A 27,110-nucleotide genomic window follows, 5' to 3' on the forward strand; every position below is an offset into this window, starting at 1 on the left:
CTCAATTCAAAAAAAAATTTTCTTTTTTTTTCTTTTTTAAATGAAACACCAAAACGACGTCATTTAGAGTAGACCAACCGACTTCTGATTGGATCCATAATTGGTCTGGTCTAATTTTTTGAACTATACAATTATGTAAGGTTAGAAATATGGGTATTTTAGTAAATTCAATTCATATAAACGTTTTTTTAATATCTGCTATAATTAGAGACTAAATTAAAATAAAAAAATGATATAAGAATTTAATTAAAAAAATATAAAAACTTAATTAATAATTACCGAAACAGTAATTAAACCTAAATTTAAATATTAAGCTAATAAAATATCCTTTTAGGTCTTCCTAGCCGAGGATGAGAAGCAGCATTTCGAACACGCAACCTCTTTTGCTGGCACAGGATTTCACACAGACAGAGGCATTATATATTTGTAATTTTGCATAATTTACTATGAAAATGAAATCCACGATGAAGTGCTCTGTTCTGATGTGGCCTCCTTTAGACCAGGATCTTTTGGCCTTTCCCTTCGGAACACGAATCTCATTCATTCATTGCTCATCCGCAAATACAAACTACACAACAAAACCAAAGATCATAAAAAACTAAAAGCAAAACTGCACTCTATATTTATAAATATATATACTTACTAGACACCCAAAAAAACTATATATACTTACTTTTAACCATTAATTAGTAGTTGTTAGAGTTATTTATACTTAGACAAAACTAATCACTTAATATTTATATATTCAAAATATTATATAAATATTAAAAATCAGCTATTAAATTAGTTATTATATATTTATATACACATATTGTTTAATTTATTTTTAATATATATTTTATATTAATAATTAATTCAATAACTAATTTTTTGTATATATATATATATATATATATATGAGTTCATAGACATTTTTAATCAATAATACACTATTAAAATTAGAATTTAATTTTAATGTATTACTATATAAAATATTTTATATAATTATCTAATAACATTAATTTTTTAGATAATAATTTATATCGTTAATATAAAAAATAATTATTTTTGCATATATGTTACTACATAATTAAATACCGTATAACTATGTATCAAAATTTAATTTTTAAAATTATTTAATAAATATAAAAATGATCATTGAATTAATTATTATATATGTTTTTTTTAGAATAATCAGTTTCACACGATTGTGTATTATTTTTATTTTTATTTTTCATTAGACTACTCCTTGTACTGAAGCATTATTAATTTATGTATTATAATAATTTTTTTCCCTGAAAATCATCCCCAATTTTCTTTCCATGAAAGTTCTGGTCGTGGGGCGCTCCATCACTTGCCCCTTATATAAGACTTGGAATTTCACTCCAACACCAATTCAATCCACACCCAAAATCTCTCTGCAAGCAATTCACACCCATCTTCTTTCATTTTCATCTTCTACATCATCATCATCCATCATCATCTTCTTCTTCTTCTTCTTCTTCTTCTTCTTCTTCTTCCATGGCTACTTGCGTAGATTCCTCAACCTCCTCCCCTTTTTCTCGGAAGCCAAACGGGTCCCAAACCGATGATCGTTCCTATAACTACCTCAAATTCTGCCGACCCACTTTCTCCGATCGTGTTTCCATTCCCAAGAACAAACCCCTGCATACACGCACGGTTATTGAAGAGTCTGACCCTAAGGTTGATGTTGACGATCGTGTTCATGTTCATGTTCATGATGAAGATGAAGATGCTGATGATGATGATGATGATCTATGGCGGAAGATGAAGGAAGAAGCGAAATCCGATGTGGAACAAGAACCTATTTTATCCAACTACTATTTCAGTTCAATATTGTGCCACAAGTCTTTAGAAAGCGCGTTATCCAATCATCTTTCCAACAAATTATCCAGCTTGAATCTCAACAGCACCACTCTCGTTAATCTCTTCATGGGGATCTTGGAATCCGACGAAGAAATCATGGCTTCCACGAAGGAAGATCTAAGAGCGGTTAAACAAAGAGACCCTGCTTGCATAAGCTACGTGCATTGCTTATTAAATTTCAAAGGCTTCTTGGCTTGCCAGGCTCATAGGATCGCTCACAAGCTATGGCTCCAAGGAAGAAAAATTCTAGCCCTCTTGATTCAGAACCGCGTATCCGAGGTTTTCGCGGTCGATATTCACCCTGGCGCGAACATCGGCCGCGGAATCCTTCTGGATCACGCGACTGGCCTCGTGGTAGGCGAGACCGCCGTTATTGGGAACAATGTGTCCATTTTGCACAACGTCACGTTAGGTGGGACCGGAAAAGCTTCCGGCGACCGGCATCCGAAGATCGGTGACGGGGTTTTGATAGGTGCAGGGACTTGTATCTTAAGGAATATTAAGATTGGTGATGGTGCTAAGATTGGTGCTGGTTCAGTGGTGTTGAAGGATGTTCCTCCAAGAACAACTGCAGTTGGGAACCCTGCTAGATTGATTGGAGGAAAAGATAATCCCATTAGGCTTGATAAGATTCCTAGCTTCACTATGGACCATACTTCATATATTTCTGAGTGGTCTGATTATGTTATTTAGATTATGATTATGATTATGATGAAGATCATAATAATAATAATAATAATAACCATCCTAGTTTTAGATTTTAGGGTCCTTTTGATTTGGTTTGGGGGGTTTCCTATTCCTGCCTTTTGGGTATTTTGTTATACAAGAGAGAATCTAAGTTCTCCTGTTAACAAATAACAACATATATATTATTGTTGAAGATTGTGCAGAAAAAGAATAGCTGCTATGCTGCAACTTGTGTGTAGCAGTTTTATTTTATATGTATGATGATGATGTAGTACTAGTACTGGTTTTCTGTTGTTGTAAGGTGCAATTAGGAACACCCTTTTATGTAGTATATATGAATATGAATATGAATATGAATGACTCTGGCTTCCCTTCCCTTGACTTGCTTGCATTTTTGTGCTCTTAAATTTTTCATTTTTCATGCTTAATCATTGTTGAAGATGCAAGTGAGTGTAGTAATTTTGCAAATACTAGGTTGGTCAAATAGTAGAAAAGTGAATAATATTCTGCAATAGTTGCAATGATGTTTGGATTTCTGATACAGGCAATATTGCCCATGAAAGAGATATATTGAGAATTGAGATGTTGCTTTCACTCTTGGCAATTGTTAATGTGTTTCAGAAAAAAGTAAATTGTTCTAAATTCTAAACTTTAAATTTAAATTATTAATATAAAATATAATAAATTAAGAATTAAAATTTATTTAATTAATAAAAAAATTATTAAGAATGATTTAAATATTAGCTTAATTCTTCTCTCAGCATGGGACAAGGGATTTGGGATTTTACTTTGTTAATTCTTTGGTTCAGCAAGTGGTAAAAGTTGAGTTGTGTTATTATTTTTGTTTCTGTTGGGTGGTTACTGTTTTTAAGAGGAGACAACAAAATTCTAAAGAAGCTACATCACTCATTACTACACAATAATGAAGTCCACTTGCTTGACATTTTTTATGTTATACCAAAAGCCAATAAAATCAATATTGAAATGGAGAATGAGAGGACAATTATTTTATTTATTTTCAAAAAGAAATTTAGGTTGATTTGAGTTCTGAGTGTTAATAGGAATCTTTATCTGTTTACCAACTAGTGGAACCCTATGGATGCATCATATATAGTGGTTAGATGAAATTAAATTTCTATTGAGGTTTGATAATTTTTAAAACTCACAAAATTCAAGTGGAAAATAAGCAATATAAAATTAAATGAAGTACTGAACTACTATTTATCTTTGCAATGTTTTTTCTCTCTCTTTTTTTTTTTTTTGCTGTAATGCTTATCCAAGACAGGTTTAGTACATGAATCAACTGCGTGACCACCTATGTCAGAGTCACTCTAATTGCAACATTTTAATTGATCAATAGTTGTGCTTTAAGCACTTTCATAGGGTAATTTTGGCTTTTCCTTTCATCAGTGGTTAATTGAATTTAATAAATGGATTTGATTTGATGACCTTGTGATAAACAACAGCATGAACAAATAATTGACCCAAGTCATAATTTTTTTTTTTAAAAGCACTAGTTCCATTTGACAACCATTTTGGAAGGACAGGGAACAGGGATAGTGTACATAGAACATTTTCCTCTGGCCAATTAATTACGTTTCCGAATATGAAAGAATCTGAGAAACAAGTAAGGAAGAGTGATTGGCTATAAGTGTAATTTGAAGTCAAAAATATTACAAATGTGGTGGTGTACAAAATTGTTCATACTATATTATTATTAGTCAATCAGTGACACCAATCTACACGTTGGATGAGTTTAACTTAGTAAAGAGAATCACGTGTTTTAGGGCTTATTGAAATGGTCAGAAGAAGCAAAATCTCATGCCATGGAACTGCTATCAACAGTTCAAAATCTCATGAATTTGAACCGAGTAATGATATTTGAATAATTTTTAGCTTTAGGTACTATGTGAATTTCTATAAATTACTAATTTTTTAATTTTAAAAATTTTTCATTAGATCTTTAATTTAAAAAAAAAGTTTATAATTAAATTTTTATTAGTTGTTATTTTCCCAAAAAAAATACAAATTTTAAAATATTTACTTTTAGAATATTCTATAATTCATCCTACATCAAACATAAAAATAAATATTTAAAAAAAATTATATTTTAACAAAATAATTAGAAAGAATTTAATTAAATTTTTTTTATCTAATATAGAGACTCAAATCACAAACTTTTAAATTATAAAAATTTAATTAAAAAACACTTACTAAATAAACCTAATTTTTATCTAGATTTGCTCCTAAGTGTTATTACCTTATATTAACACATATGTTCCCTTTGGTCATTGATTTGCTTTCCTTTTTGGCTTGTTATCCTGTTTATCTAATCCACGCATGTCTATTGTTTCCTTCTGGTATGGATGTGGATGTTATGCTTTCTAGCTACGTATCATTGTAGGAAGGATAAGATATAAGATATTTTGTTGGGAGAATAACCAATTTAAACTCCAAAAAAGGGTTAAAAACAGTGACAAATTAATTTTTAAAAGATATTTTTATTAATTTTTAATGATGAGTTTTATTATTGTTAATAAGTTAGTCCTAATATAATACATTTTAGAGATTAAGTTTTAACAGGCTAACAATTTATTAGGAACAATTTGTTGGTATATATTGATATTTTAAACTAGATTGGGATTGAAAAATATCAAGAGGCCAAACACAGTTAACACTTAGATTATTTAGTTACTTAGTTAATGATTCTAATGGACACATATCCCTTTGAAATGTTTTTGGTGCAAAAATATTTAGTTTTTTAATTTCCACAATTAGTATTTTGAATAACTCCTAGAGAGAACAAAAATCTGTTAAAAAAATTTAAATATTATCAGCACTTTGATCTTGATCTTTTAATGACCTTATAGGCAACTACTCCATCTAATGGAATGAGTTTTATTGAACTATTGATTCACAAGGAAAAAGTTTCAAAACTTGTTACCTCACATAGAGAGGATGTTAATGGAAAAAAATATTAGGATAGAGCTCTAATTTTATTTGGCAGTATAATTTTTTTTTTTTTTAACTTTTACTCTATTTTATCGACAGGTTTAAAATTTTTTAAATTGAAATTGTATTCGCACTCTAAATTTTTTACTCGATTTACTTATAAAAAAACAAATTTATTATCCGTCAAACACAATATTTAATCCTTCTACATTTTATACATATTAATAATATAAAATTGCAAAATTAAATATATACAAAATTATATATATTTGAATATGCACATTATATATAAAGTGTAAATTGGTCAGATAAAGTTGATGACATATCTGAATTCAGGTTTTTTTATGATAAATTAAAAAAAAAATTATTATTTTTCAAATAAAATTGAACGGACTTTAAATTTCGGAATGCATTTTTTTGTTTAGGATGAGTTCGCTGCATGTTTGGCGAACTTTTTTTTACTGAGAACGAAATTCAAATTCTTAAACCATTATTATCGTCTCCAAAAGTACATAGGAGTACACAAAAGTACAGCAACAAATATTCGAAATGAAGTTCACAAAAAATGCAACGAACTTTATAGTTTATATAAAGTTTGCCCGGAGTTGTGATGAACTCTTTTAATTTTATAGATGCGGCGAACTTACTTAAAATTATATAAAAAAAACGTATCTTAATATATAAAGTTAAAATAATTTCTTTTTAAAAATAATATTTTTTTAATTTATTTCAAAAAAAAATCCTCTTAATTCAACTCTATAGGTAAACCTGCTCTATTTAACACTGCCTGCTATAAATCTTCGGATTCAACAAATCGGAAGGATTTCAAATAACACCATGTTAGGATTTTATTTGAGAGTAAAGTATGGTTTTTGTCCCCAACGTTTGGGGTAAGTTTTAAAGTTGTCCCTAATGTTTCAATTGTTCTATTTAAGTCCATAACGTTTCAAAATTGACTCAATGTTGTCCTGCCGTTAGGGATCTGTTAACAGAATTGACGGCGGGACAAAATTGAGACGATTTTGAAACGTTAAAGACTTAAATAGGACGAAAACGTTAGTGACAAAAACGATACACAAAAAAAAAATTAATTTAATTTTACCTTTCAATAATATTAATTTTTTACTGTACATAGTATTTAATTATTTTTTAATTACATCTAAATAAATTATACTTAATCACATTACTTTTATTTTAAATAAATTTATTTTTTTTATAATTTTAAAGAATTTTGATACATTAGAGACAAAAGGTATAATTTATATTTTATTGTATATATATTATTTTTTTCTGCAATTTTATATACTAGTCATTCTACAAACATTTCATGATAACTAAAAATCTTTAAGAGTAAAATTATAAAACAAATTAATTTATTTAAAATGAAAGTAATATGATCAAGTGTAATTTACTTAGATGTGATTAAAAAATAATTGAATACTATGTATAGTAAAAAATGATATTATTAAAGGATAAAATTAAAATTTATTTCTATGTATCATTTTTGTCCCCAACATTTTCGTCCTATTTAAGTCCCTAACGTTTCAAAATCGTCTCAATTTTGTCCCGTCAATTCTGTTAACAGATCCCTAACGATAGGACAACATTGAATCAGTTTTAAAACGTTAGGGACTTAAATAGGACGATTTAAACATTAAGAATAACTTTGGTACTTATCCCAAATATTAGGAATAATCTTTTATTTGAAGATTATTGTTTTGGTGTTGCATTTTGATGTATGTCTCATTATAATGTTCTTATTCCTTGATGGCAATGTAATAAGAATGTCGGAAGATTTTAGGATATGTTGAGCTAGTTGATGGTTATATACTTATTTTTATTTAATGATTTCGAATTATACTTACCAAATTGGGCGGGGTTGGGAGTTAATCAATTATAATAGAAAAAGTCATTTTATATATTTAAATATTTTTATCAATTAGATTTAATTAAATTTGGTCTAAATTCAACTAAAATTATTCGTATATGTGCGTGTGAATCCCACTTTTTTTTCTTCAAGTATCAAAACATGACACAAAAATTTCTTAATTTTAATACCAAAATTTTTTAAAATTTTAAATTTGATGCTGCAATTTTTTTTTCTTAGCTCCTCTTCTTTTTTTTTGGTACAAAATTTCTGTATTTTTATTATAAAGGTTACGTATTTTTTTTAATTTTTTTTGTATTTATTATCAAAAAGGATAAATAAAAAAATAAAAAGTTATATAATTTTTTTATTTGATTTTTTTTTCTATTTTTTTCTTTTTTATCGAAGGTGAAACAAGAAGCATTATAAGTGTAAAACAAGAACTATGAAAACAAAAAGGAGAAGGAGGAGGAATTATTTAAAAAATAAATAAATAAAAAAATAACACCAAAATTTTTTAATCGCAATACAATATTTTTTAACAAGAATTTATTTGACATTTTTTTCTTATTTTTCTTCTGTCTTTTTTTGTTGTTCTTACTTCTATTTTGTTATGTATTTTTTTTTTGTTTTTTCTTTTGTGCTTTTTTTTTTAAAGAAAGAAAAAAAAACCGGAATAAAAAAGAAAAGAAAGTAAGAAGAAAAAAAAGATGTGGAAGAGAGGACATGTACATTACATAAAATTAAGTTATTTATGTTTTCGTTTCAACTGAAATAAAAGTGCCAAAAGAAATTGAACTAATGACTAAAAGTACGAGCTAAAAGATAATTTCTACTTACCTTTGTGAGCTTTTCTCAAAAGAAAATAGAAAAAGGACAAAATATATTTTGCCACTAAATTTGCTAAAACTTTTAAAAAATATTCTTAAATTTTATTTTATTTTAATTTTATTCGATAAATTTTTTATTTATATCAAATATATTTTTGACAACTAAGAGTGTATTTGATTTATATTTTTATTTTTAATTTTTATTTTTAATATTTTCTATTTTTTAGATTTTGTGAAAAAAAAAAGAGGTAAAAACAGAAAACAAGATTTTATTCTTTTTAACTTAAAATAAAAACAGAAAAAAAAATATACGCACCCTAATTTAAAAAACTTAAAGAACAATTCAATAATAATTTTACAAAAACAAAATTCATCATATAAAGCCACTTGGTTGAAAAGTGTGCATGTGAGCATGTGCAATAATTGCATGCAATACGTTTCGGCTATGGTATGCTGGCAAAACTAGTTGCATTGAATTCTCAACATCACTGTTGAAACTTGAAACCCAAAAGAATAAAAAAATAAAAATAATAATAAAAAAGTAAAAACTCTCCATTTAGATATCTCTTCTGTTTGACGCTTTAGCTACGAAGCAGGGTCTTATCTTAATTCTCGAGCGAAATAAAGATCTCTTGAAGAGGTAGAGAAAAATCACACGCTAGATTGTTGGGACGAACACACCATTTTTATGCCACTGAAAATCATAGAAAGTGCATCGAAACATTACAAGTTTACAACATTATCCCCCTTGTTTGAGCACTGAATATATTGGGCTCATTTATTTGTACGTACGGATTAAAAAAAAATACTTCTTTAGAAGAAAAAACAGGCAGATGAGATTTGACATAAATAATAGATTTGTTGATCTTCTTACAGCGGCATTTGGATTCGAAACATGAGTTTAACACATTTCAGATAGTGAAATATAAAAACTCATATACTTATGTGTACAAGGAGGCATGTGTGTTTATGATGTAATGTTTAAGATTGAAAATTGTATAATCTATCTAGTTCAAAAAAAAATAAAAATAAAAATCATTTTATATTTAAATATATTTATAAAAATAATTTTTATTTATGTTAGATGCAGTTAGTTATTTGAAAATAGTAAATATATAAGTATTTTTTATATAAAATTATAATTATGATTGAGGAAGAAAACTATTTTATGTAATTATTTTATAATATGCAAATCATAGTGTTAGCCCAACAATAATAGATTTTGATAAAAAAAAGGTTGATCAAATTTAAAAACAATATCAAATAGTTAAAAAATATAACCTTAATTTTAACTATATTTTTAAGTATCATCTAGGGGTGGCAATATGTATCCTATCTGCGGGTACCCAACCCGACCCCACCCGATCGGATAGGGTTGCAAACTCGATCCGCAGTGGGTAGGGTAGGGTGCAGATAGGGTTTTCGTGCGGATCGGGTAAGGTGTGGGTTGAGCATCAACCCTACCCGACCAACCCGCACCCTATATATATATATATATATATATATATAGGGTGCAGATAGGGTTTTCGTGCGGGTCGGGTAAGGTGTGGGTTGAGCATCAACCCTACCCGACCAACCCGCACCCTATATATATATATATATATATATATATATGTTTTAAGTGGATGTTGAACCAAAGACCTCTCACTAAATGCAAAAGATCTTTAGTCATTAAAAGAAGATCATTAATTGATAACTTAATAAACTTTTTTTTACATAAAAGTCATTTCTATTTTAAATTATCATCAAGTTATATAATAGTGTTGCATCTTTTTTTGTAACCCGCGGATAGGATCGGGTACCCGCGGGTTAAGAGCGGGTAGGGTTATGGTTGAGATATTCTCAACCCGCGAGTAAGGTAGGGTTGAGTTCATATAAAAATCTCAACCTACGGATAGGGTTAGAGTTGGCTCCAAACCCTACCCTACCCTACCCATTGCCACCCCTAATCAAAGTTTTCTATTCCTCATAATCATACTAATTATAGAATATTAGAATTCATCAAATAAACATCACACCATATCCGATGTATAAACATGTGTTGTACTGAATATAAAAAACAGTATGAATAACAGATATCATTCTTGTCATTAACAGGTTCAGTGAGAAATTTTTCAAAGCTTATTTTCTTGTCACAAATTTTAAAATCAGAGCATGTAATTATGTATCTACCCAAACCATATATTTCATAGATTCAACAATAAGAAAATTTTTAACATATTGATCTGGATATTTGCTTAAATCATGAGCAGAAGAGAATGAGACCACAACAATTAAGAAACACTACTTTTTAATTTTTCTGTTAATATTCACCTTTCATCTGTGTAGCGCGTCAAATTATTATACACCGTAAATGATATACAGCCTTAGCACTGTCCCTTTTCTGAAGCAGCAAAAGGGAGAATGAATACAATTCCAACATTAATTTTGCTAACTCTTGATTACATGCAGCATCAGAGGTTCCTCTCCAGCCATCTTGGTAACCTTAGTTGAGATTTCATCCCCATTCTGGCGAGGAAAACGGAATACAGCAGGTGAAGCAAGAACATGAAGCACCCACTATTGATCAAAACCTTGAAAAAGTTTCAAAGAGCACATCAGAATAGTCTGAAGAAAAAGAAATATAATAAACAGAGAAGACCCTTCCGAGTAGAGAGTAAGTTTTTTCCCTTACCAAAATGCCAAACAGGGTATATATCATGTTCAACGAGGGAATGGAATTAACACCAGAGGCGGTAAGCAGAAATGTAAGAGAAGCATGAATGTTAATGGTGATCTACAAGGCCCATTTGCAGCAAAAACAAGAGAAAGATAAGAACAATATTTCAGTAGTTTTCATGGTACAAGATGATATATAGAATTAAAAAATTAGGAGAGAATTGCGGAATTGATTACCAAAGCTAGTATATTTTCCCTTATTAAGAAAGATGAAATTAAGACAAAGCCAACAGCTCCTAGTGATCGTACCTGCAACTTTAAGATTTCATTATCCAGCAAAAAACAATTACTTCAAACGTATAGAATTTTTTGGCAATAGGTAACAAACATTACAATTGTGCACAAGAAAATTGAAAGGTTCCAACTTGCTCCAGACCTGACAAGATGCAAAAAAAAAAACTGTAAAGGAGTTGCAAAAACCAGTTAGCTAATATAAACAACAAAAGAAAACAGAATTTAACAATCTTGTGATACACCTCCACAACTGAGGTGCATATTAGGAAGAGATTTATCAGAAGCCAACATGAGCCGCATGGAACACATGTGACATCATACAACTATCTGCCTAGCACATAGGCTGCAGATTGAAAGAAACGAATCTGGTCAAATCATAATGGGGCTATGGAGAAGAGAGAGGAGAATATGGGAAGAATAGAAGGGACAGTAAGATTTTGAAAGGGGGTGGGCACCCACTTTTGATTAGCTTGAGCCCTAAGAGTGAAATCTTGGTCTACACGTTTCAAACCGTTACTTAAATCAATAGCAGCAGGAAACTGGATTTTTCTTGGTTTTAGTTCTATGTTCTAGTTCAGTTCTATCATCTTGCAGCATACTGCGTAACAGTAACATAAGAGAGAAACCATATTTAAGAAAACGGTAGTAACAACCAAGTCTGTTACAACAACAACAAAACACCACAAAGTCTTATCCCACTAAGTGGATCCTCTACATGGATCAAACAATATTATTACATCCTATAATGTATCATGTGTTCATGTCTACCATGAGATCATTCACACAGAGATTCGCTTGATCGTCTAGTGAAGAGTCTTTTTGGGTCTTCTTCTGCCTCTAACCATAGATTTATTTTATATTTGATCCACCTTTCCCACTGGATATTCTACCAATATATCCCCTTTATTATTGTAGATACTTCATTTGGCATCTTCTTAAACTTTATAATCTCATTAAAAAGTTTAGTTCGCCAACTAAAACTTTCCAAACTTCAATTTATAAATTTTTTGGAACCACCGATCTACCATTCTTCATCTTTTTTAGGGGCTCCATAACTTCAAACTCTCACATTATTGGATAATAAAAGTTTTGATCTTTCTCCCTCATGTAACTGACCCAAACACGAAAGATTCTTATGTTCCTCATCAAATAATATAACAAGAAAACAGAGATGACAGCAAATATAAATTGCTTTCCCGTCATAAAGTAATATAATTTGTTTGTTATGCCAATTTCAAAAGATTGATACTTGTTATATCTATTTTTAAATTTAAGACGATTCATAAAAAAGAGGTGAAGAAAGTGAATTCATGGTAAATTGGAAGAGCAGGAGGGGGTTAACATGATTACTCACCCACTGCATTGTACAACCAGATCACATGATTCTAAATAAAATGCACTTCATCAAAGACTTCGCTAGAAAATTGAGTTTTAAAAGCATAAAAATATTGCATATGACATACCTCCACAAAATACCCATTGTGTAACCAACAATGCCATGCTTAAGCTGCATGAAAGAAATATTTCGAATTCAAGTTACTTTACAGACAGTATGACTAAAGTATCTAATCGGAAAACAAACCAGTGTATGTATACTATTCTATTTTCACAAAAAGGAAAAGCGAGAAATGTTAAAATTCATGTTTCCCAGCACAATTAAATTTCTTAACAAACACAACTGCATTTGTAAAACAGCATATGTAGTTCATTTTCGAGTTCATATGCAAAAATTGACATGTATTCACTTCAGCAAAAAACTCATTGTTGAACAACCTTCACCATTATTAGGATTGCAAAGCACAGAAATAGCAACACCGATTTGACAGGAAGGCATATCCAATACGCTACATATTTTATAACTAACTAGCAAGTAGCAAGCATCTCATTGTGAAACATAAAACACTTGGGTACAATGAAATGCCATTCTAACACTTAGAACAAAACAACTATTTTTTCATGAACAAAATCGATTCATAGAGCATAATTTTGAGACACTGAAAGTGTAAAAACTTTTACATAGTCATACAACCAAATTCTTTTGGATGACCATTCAAAAAGTGGCCATGGAAAGTAGTTATGTTTGTTAATGTGGCAAGACATAATTGGATGTCTATGTAAAACATCTTTGCACTTAAGCTTTCCACAAAATAAAAAATATATATAGTTTAATTTTAAGCATATTAGGAAAACAATCAAACACAAAACTGGAAGCCCTATTGCTTAGCTAAGAAAATTACCAAGTTAAAAGAAATCTTACCAGATAAGTTAGAGCTTTGACTGGACCAGACAAGACAAACAAAAGTACAGTTGTTGCCACCTAAAAAAACAAAAGCGTAACTACCAATAATTAAAACCTGGTTATGCAAATATTCTTCATGAATTTATCTACTGTATTCTTGCAAGAAAATAGCAACTGTTACCAGTGTTTTCCTTCCAGCATCAATACCCCATCTCATTGAGGAAATCACTATAGGCAACGAGAAGAAACAACTAAAGTAATTCTGTAATCAGAAACAAAAACTTGAACACTGAGCCTAAAATACTATTAATATATCGAAAAGTAAAAGAATAGATAACCAATTATCAGCCACAAGAAAAGATCCATGATTGCAATTTCTTAACTAAACTCATACAAAAACAAAGAACCAAATTTTGTTAGAACTAACTAACTATCAACCAATAGAGAAGATCTATTATTACAATTTCCTAACTCACACGAAAACCATGAACCATTTTTTTATTAGAACCAATCAATTTCCAAACAAACAGACCTATTTTTTTTATTGTCACTAATTAACTAACCTCAATAGCAAGAGAGTTGCTCAAGAAGTAAACTAAACCAGTAAGTGCAGCAAACATGGAGCACTCAACCAATTGAAGTGTTTTCTGGTACACTGGGCCATTTGGCGACAAGTCCATAAGCTCTGTTGAAGGTTTATTTTCTTCTCCTTCTTCATATTCAGTAGTACAAACTGATACTCTAATTCTTGATACCTTGAGAAAGTTAGAAGTGGGGAAAGAGAATGAATTCTTGAGTTTGAAGTGTGATTTTGGTGCATGAAATCGGTAGTTGAAGGAAACTGGAGGAGAGGAAAAGTGAGGCTGGAGACAGAAAGTGGGAGCTATGGAAATGGAGAGGCTAGAGAAATGGTGGTAAGGCTTCAGGGGAACCATGGGGTCTTAAGGTTGTGTTTGGTCAAGAACTGAAAGTGGGTTTAGAAGAAGGTAAAAAGAAAGATCGACTTCGTATTAGGTGGGAAACTTAATAGTGGACCTTTAAGCTGTACAGATTCTGTGGATGATATTGAAGGTGTACAGATTCTATGATTCTTGATTGGATGCCCCTGATGAAGAAAGAATTAAAATAGTGAGCATTGCTGGAAGGACCAATCTTGCATGAAATTAAAATAGTGAGAACTTAATGTATGTATTAATGCTTTCATTTTCTGGTGTTATGATTACCTCAAGGGGACACTCAGACACACCTTTGTTGAACATCACCAAAAATTACAAATGTGAATCAGACGACCACCTCAGTGATTTCAACATAACCTATTTAAATCCAACACAATATTTGATACATCACAACTAATCGTGATCAATTAAAACATGCATTACTCAAATGCAAAAAACACACATCACAATTCACAAAGATGTACCAGCTTAATTATGATAATGAATGTCACCTCACTGCTCTAGCAAACTCACTTTCATATTCATAAATAATAAAATCCCAAAGAATCGACCAAAGTATCAAATCTAAAATCAAATGTCAAAGTTTATCATCGATCATCAAAATCTACAAAATCTAGTTGAATATTTCCTATTCAAGCATATTATTTATGCCTAAACCAATTTTCACCAATAGCAACAACAGCACATTGATAGCAGGAAGCAGCAGCAGCAATTTGATCAACAATCAGTAACAGCAACAACACATTTATAGCAAAATTAACACTTAGCAACACCAAAAACATTGATCACCAATAAAAATTAAAACATAAATAGGAAAAAAAAAAAAAAAAAGAAGAGGCACGGGAAGACTTATTACAAATTAGAGCTTATCCCCGATGAGAAGAGAAAACGAAAATCTCTGTTGGTAGCAGGGGATGAAATACCAACAATAAGTTATAATCTGTCAACCAAGTTGTTCACAATGGAGCATTAAAAATATTCCAACAGCATTTAGAAAACAATTGAGGAGAAGTACATTACCAGAACTATACATCACCCAATCTTCACAAGTTTATCAACTGAGTTAAGGTACGCAGGAAGATTGATAATATTATTAAATAAATAAAAGAATTCAAATGAAAGGAGAGGAACTTACAAATAAGACGGAGATTCGGTTCGGTGTTTGGACAGTAGAAAGAATGTGTTACGAAGCACCACCATCACGCACTAGCAGCCTACCTGATAAGCCCACCACCCTAACAAGGGAATAGGGATTAGGAACCCTAATTGCCTAACTCAGAAAAAAAAGTAAAAGCCTACCTGCAGATTAGGGATTAGAGGCGGCACGAGCAGCAGAGGAGCACGACAAAGCAGCGGCGGGCAAAGAAGCAGAGGAGCCCAGCGAGGCGGCGGTGCGACGTAGCAGAGTGAGGCCAAGGAGTTGCAGAGCCGCGGCGGCGATGTGGTGGAAGGAGGATAGGAATGTATGGAGGAGAGATTGAGGATGAGAGTGAGAAGAGTTGTGTCCCTGATAACAGGGGTTGATACTTGATACCGATATGGCAGCGCCCAAAACGCACCGTTTTTTGTTACTTATTTTTATTTCACACAAAAAGGCGCCAACTATACCAACGAATTTATGGACGGATTGTCTGATAATGGAAATAGGCTCATTTGATGATTTATTTATCAAATTTTATTATTTCTTAAGAATTTGTTTATCGTTTGTAATTTTTTTTTAAATTATTTTATCAATAATATACTTTTTTGGGATTTATTTTAATAATTATCGTTAAATAAATAATAAAAACATGGATAAATAATAATCACATTTGTCACAATAATGATACTTCGTTGTCTTAATCTTAGATTATGGGAGGGAAAAAGAAGTGTTAATCTTATACTATGTCACTCCCTTATATTAGCTGACACGATTGAGATTTGGCAGAAGAAATTATTTCTTATTGCCTTCACGATTTATAGCATCATCAATTTTTAAGTCATTGGCAGAGTAATTACTTTTAATGATCTAAAAAATAAAATGCAATCTAATATCTATAGATTAAATTTTAAAGTGATTTTTCATATTTTATTATTTTAATTTTTTAAATTTAAAATTTATTGTACTAGTATTTGAGATTTAATTATGGGTATCATATTAATTTTTGAAAAATTTTTAACATTGAGTCAGCAAACAAAGTGTTGAACTGATTCTGATTTGCCACGCTGAATACAAGGTTAAATAGTATTATTTTATTTTGGAATTTTTTACTTAAATAAATTTTATGAAAAGCAAAATTACTGGATTCCCCTTAAATGAATTCTGCAACGTGATTACCCTCTTACTATTATTATGTAAATCGTCCTAGGCTGTGTAGGGTTTTATAACTTGTGAATCATCTCAGCAGGACGATTAATGCATGAATTGGTAAGGGAAAGAAAGCATAAATCGTGCCAGCCTCTCTTGGGTTAAAAGCATATAGTAAATCGTCCCAGCCAGCTAGGTTTCACGTGTTTTCGGGCTAAACCTCGAAGGGCTGCCACGATTTTTGCATAAAAAGGGACCCTCCTCAGCCTGGCGCGATTCATGCTTGTTTCAGCAACACTCACTAGTTTGAAACGATTTATGCTTAACTTAGTAACCCCAAGCAAGATTTTCCGACCTAGGCGCTCTGAAGTTGTTTGCCAGATTGGTTGATGTAGAGGGTAGCAGCGGTGGATCCGCTCCGAATCTACCCACTGACGTCATAGAAGGGAGCTCCACCGCCATTCCAACAGGACAACCGGTGACTCCCTTTGTTTCGTCCCCATCATTTGCTGCTGATTTGCCCGTTTCGGCAGATGACTTGGGTGATGGGCGTAGCTTCCGATAGCTTGCAGCTACCATGGGGACTGCACCTGTAGTGGATGGTGCCCCGACATTCATGGAGATAAGAGAGAGAGAGATCCATTTGCAGAGGCTATAGGCGATGAGGGGTCGGATTCGGAGCCACCAATTATTGGTGATGAGAGTGATGGCGAGGAAGACACCGCACATGCCGAGGGAGCTGAAACCCATGCAAGCAGTCAGATACAGCAGTACCCTCGACACTTTTTCACATTGGACCTTGATGCAATGAACCAGGTTGCATTTGTAGATCAGCAGCACCCTACTATTCACGGAGACAGGCCCAGCATGATTGGCACGGACGAGTTTGAGGTCGAGAAACGGTTTGAAACAAAAGACGAAGCTGTGCTGACAATTAAGAGTTATAATATTCGTCGTGGTGTAGAATATAAAGTGTTTGAGTTCGACCAATTGAAATATCATGGGAAGTGTGTCCAGTTCGGGAATGGTTGTAATTGGTTGATACGTGTGACTATGAAGCAGAGAAAAGGCTACTGGGAAGTCAGAAAGTACAACGGACCACACACATGTCTAGCAACTGAGATATCGACGGATCACAGGTAGCTCGATTACCATGTCATCTGTGCTTCGATTCTATCGTTGGTCATGGCTGATGCATCGGTCTCCGTTAAGGTATTACAGAACGCGGTGTCCTCAAAGTTTGGTTTCAAGCCCAACTACAGGGAGGTTTGGATGGGCAAGCAGAAGGCCATTGCTCAGATATATGGAGATTGGGAGGAGTCTTATAACCACATACCACGGTGGATCACCGGGGATCAGGTGTATATGCCGGGCACTATAGCGATCGAGAAGAATCTACATGCCTCCAGGAATATGCGGGTGGATTTATATGACAGGGAAAACTCTGAGTTTGTTGTTGAGGAGCTTGCACCGACTGGGGGGAGAATTGCAATGAGTGTGTGTCGGGTTTCTCTATCCGCATGCACATGCAATTGTGGATACTTTCAAGCCCTCCACTATTCATGTCATCATGTAGTGTTATGGTATGCCAAATTGGTATGCCACATCTTGTAGTGTTAATAGGAAGGCCAAACTAGTATGCCACATCTTGTAGTGTTATGATACACTCCCCAAATGGCATATGGAACGTATGTTCTCAGGACGCCATCGCTCCACAAAAGTACTGATCAGCGGCTCATCAAGCTTGAACTAGTAATCATGCAACCGAGCAACATGCAGTAGGTTGGCACGATCTAAATACGGGAGTATACGATCATGCAGTATCATCTTCTGTTGCCTATGCATGCTCCTAACGCATCGGGTTGGCTGAAAATACATCAACATAAAGACATCAATATTTCAGGTCATTATACACGCGCGCACACACACAAAATCCCTTAGTGTAAGACATATATCCAATTCGCAAATGCCATCAAAATGGATATGTTATACGTGTTCACAATAATATTACAAAACTAACATCAGAAGAACAAATTTTTTGCAAGTCTACCATCACAACCATCAGTCTATCGTGAGCGAATTCCCTCAGCTATTAAAAAGCCCGATTTCTAACATCCTATACTATAGCCAAAAACTAACTAAATCACTAAATATGGCATCGCACAGCATCCTAATTAAAAATTCTTCTAACATGCATATTCAACCTATACTATATGATCCAACATATTAAGGTAGTTAACATTGTCATGGCAACAACTCAACAACAATACAAAATCCGATAACTAACCTCTTCATCAATAAATCTGGCAACATGCGCAATACCGTTCAGGCGGTACATATCTCCCAGGTTGGCGGCCATTATCACCGCCGGACGGATTATCCCCTCGCCACCGTGCAACACGCCTTTCTTTCCCTTCACCCACCGGCCAACAGCGGCTATTCCCACTGCAGCCTGTGACACCCACACGGCTCTGCCCACTACCACCTCCACCTCCGCCGTGAGCTGGCCTCCGCCAAAACCTTCTCTCCCAAAGCTTCCCCTTTGGTAAAAAATGGCGGCTCCCAAACATCCTCTTCATCCACTTTACCCGCCGCATTTGAGGCTCCACTCCCTCAATAACTCGTTCCAGCCTCCTTAGGGTTAGTGTTACAGTCATAAATCGTGTCAGCCCAGTTTGTGTTACCAAATAACACGTGAATCGTGCCAGGCTGGGGAGGGTCCCCTTTTATGCGTAAATCGTGGCGGCCCTTCGAGGTTTAGCCCAAAAACACGTAAAACCTAGCAGGCTGGGATGATTTACTATATGCTTTTAACCCAAGAGAGGCTAGCACGATTTATGCTTTCTTTCCCTTACCAATTCATGCATTAATCGTCCTGGGCTGAGATGATTCACAAGTTATATAACCCTGCACAGCCTAGGATGATTTACATAATAATAGTAAAAGGGTAATCACGTTGCAGAATTCATTTCAAGGGAATCCAGTAATTTTGCTTTCCATAAAATTTATTTAAGTAAAAAACCCTTTGTTTTGCTACTTAAATAAGACAAAAACAAAAAAATAAAGTAAAGTTTATATAATGTACAAACTATTTTATCTCTTCTTATTTTCCAAAATAACGTTATTTAGTTCTGTGTCTAGTGTCAGAAGTCAAAGCTAACTCAGTATTTCATTTTATTCATTGGCTCAATACTGAAAAGATTTTAGGAATCAATATGGTGCTTAGAGTTAGATCTCAGATATCAATATAATGAATTTTAAATTTGAAGAACTAAAATAATAAAAATCGTGAATTTTAAAAGAACTCTGCTAGGGAAACAATGAAGAATCTTGACAATGTGTACAATGGATTTTAAATTTGGCCTAATACAAGGAAAAAAAAGAAACCAATCAGTTATTTCAAAAAATTAACCGTCCTAACCTTAATTTACCAATAGAATTTATCCAAACACCTTATCCCCAATGTCTGCTACCCCATCCTCATCAATCATCCCACCTTTTCGGCGTTAGAAGCTTCCTCACCGGCCATCAAACAACCATCTAGCATTTGTCAATTGTATATACATAAACTGAATCAAACAAAATAACCATCCAATTAAAAATTAAAATAACCATCTACATATCTAGTGAATTAAATATCCAGCATCTAAATCCGTCTGTTGATGTATATACCTTGAAGACGTAAGGGAAGCGAAAGTCAAGAAAGCCAAGTTGGCTGCCCAAAACAGGGCATTTTTGAAATGGGCTACATTTGCATGTACAAAAACGGGAGTATCATGGACTAAACTAATTGCTTGCACAATTATTGTTGTGCTATCCTACGTTGATCGCAGACCTAATATAGGGGGAGGCAACTTCATTGAAGGCGGCGGCCATGGCGGTCTCGGGCTGCGCGACGGATACAACGTGTGCGAAGGGAGTGTCTCCATTTACAATCTTGTGAGGTGTGATGGACGTATGAAAACAATACACTTGTGTGTCCCCTATATGTCGCAAATGACGACGTTGAGAGGGAGAAACCGCCAGCGCGAGGAAGGAGTTGCACGACTGGCGCGATGCAGGACTGCGAGAACGATGCAAACTGCGCGACGGTGCTGCTGGGCGTTTATGGTGCGCACGTTAACGTGAGCTATGGGCAATGGTGACTGGTGTCTGTAGCAGCGCGATACCATTGAGAGAAGAAGAGACTAGGCGAAAAGACAATCACATCAGATGAAGAAGAAGAAGGCCATTTTTGGAGTTTACGTAAGTGTTGCAAATCCTTATTTATATGAATAAATATAATATAATATTATTATTTATATGAATAAATGATATGAGACCAATTAAATGTGAATATTATACCTAACATCTTTTTTCTTTCTTTCTATTAAGATACTTAGATACATACATTTATTTTTGGCTAGGAAGTTTCCAAGAAGTATATGAATGAAATTCCCTCTATCAAGAACTTTTACTCAACAAACATTAGTATGAGCAACTGGAGACAAATTTCAAACTTCTAAACCATAGACTAATTAATTAAGACTATCCTACTGAAGAGTAAAGGAGCTAGACAAATATGTTGTTCCTTTTGTCTCAAGCATTGAATCTTGTTGTTGATCCCTGTTCTTTGCACCTCCCCTGTTTGTTGAATTGCTATATCTGAAAATCCATCTCCAACCTTTCATGCTCTTCCTTCCTCCTCCACCACCGATCCTACATGAACCGCCACCACTTGTTAAAGATACTCCACCGCCAACAATAAAATCTCCTTCGCCGCCGCCACCACCACCACCATGTCTTGTGCTTCCAAAAGCGGAGAGTGTATTAATATTAAAATTATCACTCATCATCATCTTTGAAGGAGGGAACAACTCTGCTCTTGATTCTGATGAATAATCGAGCTTCAAATCAATAAAACTAGATTCATCCATGCCCTTGAAATCGCTCTCTCTTAGCGAAAACACACGCCTATTAACCCCATAGAACACACCACCACCACCACCACCATCAACAACGTTATCCATTATTCCATTATTACCCTTTCTCATTACACCATCAATAATCTCAGAAGAAGAATCTAGAAAAAGACCATCAAACCCACTCTTCCTTGGCTCAGTAGCTTCACTGTACCCACTTCTTCTACCAGACTCCAAGAACAAACCACCATTCACACCCGAACTTCTCGCTGCTGAGATCGAGCTTCTCGCACCTGATGGAACAACTGAATCTGTACCGTCCTCAGATCCAAACAGAGCACCACCGCGGAAACTGCATAGCGACCTTGATCTCGATACGCACGCGCCGACGCCACCGCCACCACCACCGGCATTGTGATTATTGTTATCATCAAAACCACCAACACTTCTCCCACAATAATACTCTTTCCTCTTCTTATTATTCTTCCTAAACAGCTTCCCAATCTTCCAAAATTTACCCCCACCACTGATATTACTTTTCTTGCTGCTGCTCCTTGGCAAAACTGTAACCTCATCTACCACTCTTTCATACAATTTGTTGTTGTTGTTGTTGGAAGAGGAAGAAGAGTTTGTTGAGTTGTGAAGAATTGGCGGGGTCTGGTTCTTGTCGTTGTCGATCAAGAACGAGACCCTGCCGACGCTTCCCACGTCGACAGTACACGAATTGCGGCGGGAAGTCGAGATATCGTCGGAGCAAGAGCAGGAGGAGAGCCTCTGCTCGCCGCAATCGGAGCAGACGAGCTTCAGCAAACGGTCCTTAAGACAAAACGCGCAGATACCAACTGACGAAGAAGAAGGGTGCTTCTTACATGTCAATTCATGTGAGAAGCAATCCATGTTGGTGTTGTATCTTTCAACTCCTTTGTTTCTCTCCTTCATGGCTTCGCCGCAAGATTATTTCTCTGCTAGATGGAGCTTTCTTCAGAAAAAAGTGGACAGGAGTGACTGAGTTGTATGATGAGAAACAAAAGTGAAAGAAGGAAGAAAGAATACAAAAATACTTCGCTTCAAGAAGCAGCCTCTCTTTGAGGCCTATGAGTGATTTTTTTTAAAAAAAGAAAAAAGAAAAGCATGCTACATAAATTCATGGTTTGATCTCTCTTCTACATCAAATCTTAATCATTTCTCTATTGTTTTAAAAGTCTAGGGACCAACTACAATAATATATTAATACGAGGAGTGCTAGGGCAGTAATTTTTGATATTTGTAGCTATTAACTAATTGATTTAAGTTGGCTGCACTTTTAATTAGTTTTCTAACAAAACTCTTTTTTTTTGTTATATTCTAGTTCAAATTTATGGCACTTTATAAATGGTTGAAATTTAACATATTATACGAGTTTAAGAAATTTGGCATGAAATTAGTGATGTATTTTTATATATATTTCTTCGAATTATTTTATATTCATTCTTTTATAGTAAAATGATTAATTATCAAAAATAATTTTTTATTCAAATTATTTTTATTTGTGAATGACCTAAATTCTTTTAAAAAATGAATGAAAATTAGAAATCAAATTTTGTTTCCACTTTTTTATATATCTTATAAATAATTATTATCTAAATGTTTCTACCAAACTTTGAATCAAATACATAAATTATTTGTTAAATTAAAAAGTCATTAACCACTTATGAAAAAATATAAATTTTTTATTATTTTTATTACATTTTTAAATGAATTTTTTTATTATTTTTATCATATTTTAAAATCATTTGATTACTTATTTTTCATTCATATTTTTCAAAATAATTTTTATTGATAATATAAACTTTCAGGTATAATTTTGTAGTTTATCATTTCTATTTAAAATACTCATTGAGATAGAGAAAATATACAAGTATGGAGAATTTATCATCTAATTTTGTTTTGTTGACTGAATTTATCATCTAATTAAAGATCTTATATCGCATATATATAAAGTTTATATATCAAATATTTATGTATAGTATTTTTTTTTCTTTTAAAAGCAAAAGGTGAAGAAAGTTTGAATATGAACGAATAAAGAGTATCCTGTCCTATAGGAGATTTTTAGAGTGAGAGAAAGGGGAACACAGGCGTTTCCATTACGTTTTCACTGTAGGGAAAAAACAGTGATAGCTATAGTAGGGAAGAGAATTATAAAATAATAACAATAATAATAAAAGAAAGGCAATGGACAAAAAAGAAGGGGGCAAAAAATAAAGCACTAGCTCCTGCAGGCATTATTGTGTAGGGAAGAGACTGGAACAGCAAAATTGAGTGAAGCAACAATTAATACAAACACAAACATCACTCCACTGGCTTACTGTCCCTGCATGCATATGTTTGATGATAAGCATATATGTTCGTTCACTGTACAATGTTGACAATTTTTTTTTTGGAATGGATTGACAATATTTAATTTTAGGCATTATAATTCTATAACATATTTATATTATATACTCACCCACACAATACTAAAAAATTCTTATTTAATATTTATCATTCGTCAAATTTCAAATTCGAGTACAACATATCAAAAAATATGTGATTTACCATTTCAGCTAAGACTTCAGTTATAATGTTAACAACTTTGAATTGAAGTGCTGCTTCAATCAAAGGCCCTCTCCCCTTTTGAATTTTCTACTCCTCAAAGAGCCTCTCCTTGCTCTAGGTATTAAAAAAGTCATTCAAATAATAATGTTTACTAAAAATGTTATCACACACTAAAATTTAATCATTAAATTAATTATAACATATTTATATATAAATATATATCATTTAATTTATTTATATATTTTATATAAATATTTGATTTGATAACTGAATTTTTTTATAATTTAGGGTGCTGAAGCTATCCACTAACATTGGCCATTGTGCTTCAAATCATGATGAATCTACAATGTCATATGAACTGTCAACAACGTTTTCCCAAGGATTTTCTCTCTCACTGGTTTTTATTTATTTTCTTTATAACCAACCCAATTGACTTGTGCATGCCATTGGCATTGAGATTGAGAATCAAATCCATCACACCCTCAATAGGCACTTTGCATGTGTTCCCCTTGTTGGACTAGTGAGTGGGCTGAGAAAGCAACCCTTCATAGTAACATAAGTGTGGCAGGCATATTCATTTGTCCACTCTCTTTTTTGCTCCCTATGCCATCATCATTATTCATCTTAGTCTCATGAAAAGTGAAAGTGGTCCATAACTCCATATAAATTCTCTGTATCTATGTCCTTTTGCTCATGGATCATAACCACGTGTCCCACCGACAGATCTAGCATGTAGGTTTTTTTTTAGTTTGCCATAGTATTCATCAGTCTGATAGAACGATGGCTAATTCATCTTAAATCAAAACTTCATTTGTTTTTCCGGAAATTAATTTGGTTATGAAGAGAATGATGGTGATAACTTTGAATATGGATGCATAGTGAATTTTTCATCAAGGTGGATCTGGGTTATTCAGAGATCTGCAAAACGCAGGTAACGTTTTGTAGTGGTGATAAAAAATAAAAATCTGCGGACCTGCAAAACGCAGGCTGCGATTGGAATGGCAACGAAACCATGGTGCGAAACGTGGCCTGTATGCTGAGAGGGGCAGTGTTGACCAGCATAGGACTAAGCAAAACGCGAGTAAGTGTTATGTGAGAAAATTACTGAAGAGTGAAGAGTGAAGAGTGTTGTTGTGTGAGCTCAATGGGTAAGTTATTTTTTTAAAAAAATTTATGATAAATAAATATATTTATTTGGATTTTGTTTATTTATCTTTTAGAGAAAAGGACAAATTAGTCCCTGACCTTTTAACCCGAGGACATTTTCGTCCCTGAGCATTGGAAAATACATTTAAATCCCTGACGTTCCTAAAAATGAGACCGATCAGTCCCTTCGTCCATGAGCCACCGTCAGACCGGACGGAAAATGCTGAGTTGGCTCCCCCTATGCTTACCTGGCTCAACGGCGTTCCCACGTGGCACATTAGTGGGATGGAGGTTTTGAAAACGGGACACATAAGTCCCTCTCACTCAAAACGACGTTGTTCTGAGTGCTGCCCCTTATATACAGTCTCGTCCCTTTCCTTCTGTACAATCCCTATTACACCCACAGAGCTTTTACAAAATTACATAAAACCCTAAGGAAGACCAAAGATCAAACGCAGGAATACTCTGTTTCTCCCTCCAAAAAAACCAGCATCCAGACTGAGAAGGTTCCGGTGTGCATTCGGTGTGAATCCAGTCTGATTTGCCGTCTTCGTCACTGAAGGTAAGAATCAGTTGCATTGCTTATTGAGTCGATTGTGTAGTTTAATAGTAATGAAAGTATGAACTGTTGTACGTGCATGGTGATAGCAATGGTAAAAATTATATGTGTATTGTAACAGTGAATTTCATTCAATGTTAGGGCAAAGAAAAGTTCTTGGTTGATTTCTATTTGTATTTTTTGTAGGAGATTGATGTATGAGTGTAGAGTTAGTTGATCGTTGATTTCTGTTTTTATTTTTTTCTCCAGATGGTAGATGTGTTTGTGGTTCCAGTTTTCCACCATGGAGGTAGTTTTGTTAGAAACAGTAATGATTCCCTTGTTTATCAGAATGAAAAGGTAGAGAATTTTCCCGAAATGGACCTAGATTTTGTGAATTTTGGGGACTTGATCACACTTTTTAAAGGCTTGGGGTACCAGTCGTACAGGACAATTTATTGGTATGATCCAATGAGTGATGATGTTAAGTCGGGACTGCACAGTTTGACATGGGATGCAGGGATCAATGTCAGGCGAGAGAACAAAATGAAGAATACAAAGACGAATGAGTTTTACCTGTACTTTGACCACCCTGTTGATGAGCCTGAGATTGTGGAGGATGGTGGAAACAAAGGCAAGAGTCCTGTGTTAGAAGAGAATTAGAGTTCATCTTTGGGTATGAGAGTACGGAGGATGAGCCATATAAACCTCTACCACCCGGATATGAAAGTGACAGTGATGATGGTGATAATAGTGCTGAGGACAGAGCACGCAAGAGGAAGAGAGTTAGTAAGGAAAAGAAAAAAATTGTGTCTCCAAGAAAGTCATCTGCAAAGAAGCCATGTGCCAAGAAGCCAGCTGCAAAGAAGACAAGTGTGAATAGGAATAGGAGAAGTTGGTTAAAGAAGGGACAAAGTAGTGGAATGGGGACATCTGAGGTGAATAGAAGGCAGCAGGCCAGGAGTGAGCCCAATATACAGCAGCAGGCCAATTCTGGGCCCAATGATCAACAGCCCAACAGAGATCCAACTGTGAGGTTCTATGTCAGTGCATTCTAAGGTGATGATGATGATGACCCCATATATGATTACCATTCTGAGGATTTACATACTCCTAACTCCACTGATGATGAGTCCAGCAAGCACACATTTCCTGAATTTGATGATGATTATGCTTTTGGAGAGGGCAGGTTTGAGTTAGGGACAATGTTTGCAACCATAGAGAGATTTAAAGAAGTTGTGAAAGACTCTTTCATTGCTGAGGGTAGAGAGCTTAGGTGGATTAAAAATGATAGGGAGAGAGTTAGGGTGGGATG

At 33.7% G+C, this 27,110-nt stretch overlaps 2 protein-coding genes across 4 annotated transcripts; one reads left to right on the forward strand and one right to left on the reverse strand.

The window, feature by feature from the left end:
• Positions 1-1,286: 1,286 nt before the first annotated feature.
• On the forward strand, positions 1,287-2,934 carry LOC112720145 (serine acetyltransferase 1, chloroplastic). Of its 2 annotated transcripts, none has more exons than XM_025770984.1 (2): positions 1,287-1,429; positions 1,497-2,934. In XM_025770984.1, exons 1-2 carry the CDS (start codon positions 1,302-1,304, stop codon positions 2,557-2,559), a joined length of 1,191 nt encoding a protein of 396 aa, XP_025626769.1. In that variant the 5' UTR covers positions 1,287-1,301; the 3' UTR covers positions 2,560-2,934. The 2 variants fall into 2 exon arrangements, with proteins under 2 accessions (XP_025626769.1, XP_072062523.1); XM_072206422.1 differs by having other exon boundaries at positions 1,287-1,395; positions 1,448-2,934.
• Positions 2,935-10,475: 7,541 nt separating this feature from the next.
• LOC112720146 (uncharacterized) lies at positions 10,476-15,961 on the reverse strand. 2 transcript variants are annotated; one of them, XM_029290097.2, is made up of 11 exons: positions 15,649-15,961; positions 15,485-15,567; positions 14,617-14,706; positions 13,957-14,498; positions 13,575-13,655; positions 13,412-13,471; positions 12,618-12,661; positions 11,254-11,296; positions 11,098-11,169; positions 10,877-10,978; positions 10,476-10,775 (listed from the first exon to the last, which is right to left on the reverse strand). In XM_029290097.2, exons 4-11 carry the CDS (start codon positions 14,326-14,328, stop codon positions 10,656-10,658), a joined length of 894 nt encoding a protein of 297 aa, XP_029145930.1. In that variant the 5' UTR covers positions 14,329-14,498; positions 14,617-14,706; positions 15,485-15,567; positions 15,649-15,961; the 3' UTR covers positions 10,476-10,655. The 2 variants fall into 2 exon arrangements, with proteins under 2 accessions (XP_029145930.1, XP_025626770.1); XM_025770985.3 differs by having other exon boundaries at positions 15,485-15,584; positions 15,649-15,958.
• Positions 15,962-27,110: the final 11,149 nt, after the last annotated feature.

This window comes from Arachis hypogaea, chromosome 11 (genome assembly GCF_003086295.3).
Source record: "Arachis hypogaea cultivar Tifrunner chromosome 11, arahy.Tifrunner.gnm2.J5K5, whole genome shotgun sequence".
Lineage (NCBI taxonomy): Eukaryota > Viridiplantae > Streptophyta > Magnoliopsida > Fabales > Fabaceae > Arachis > Arachis hypogaea.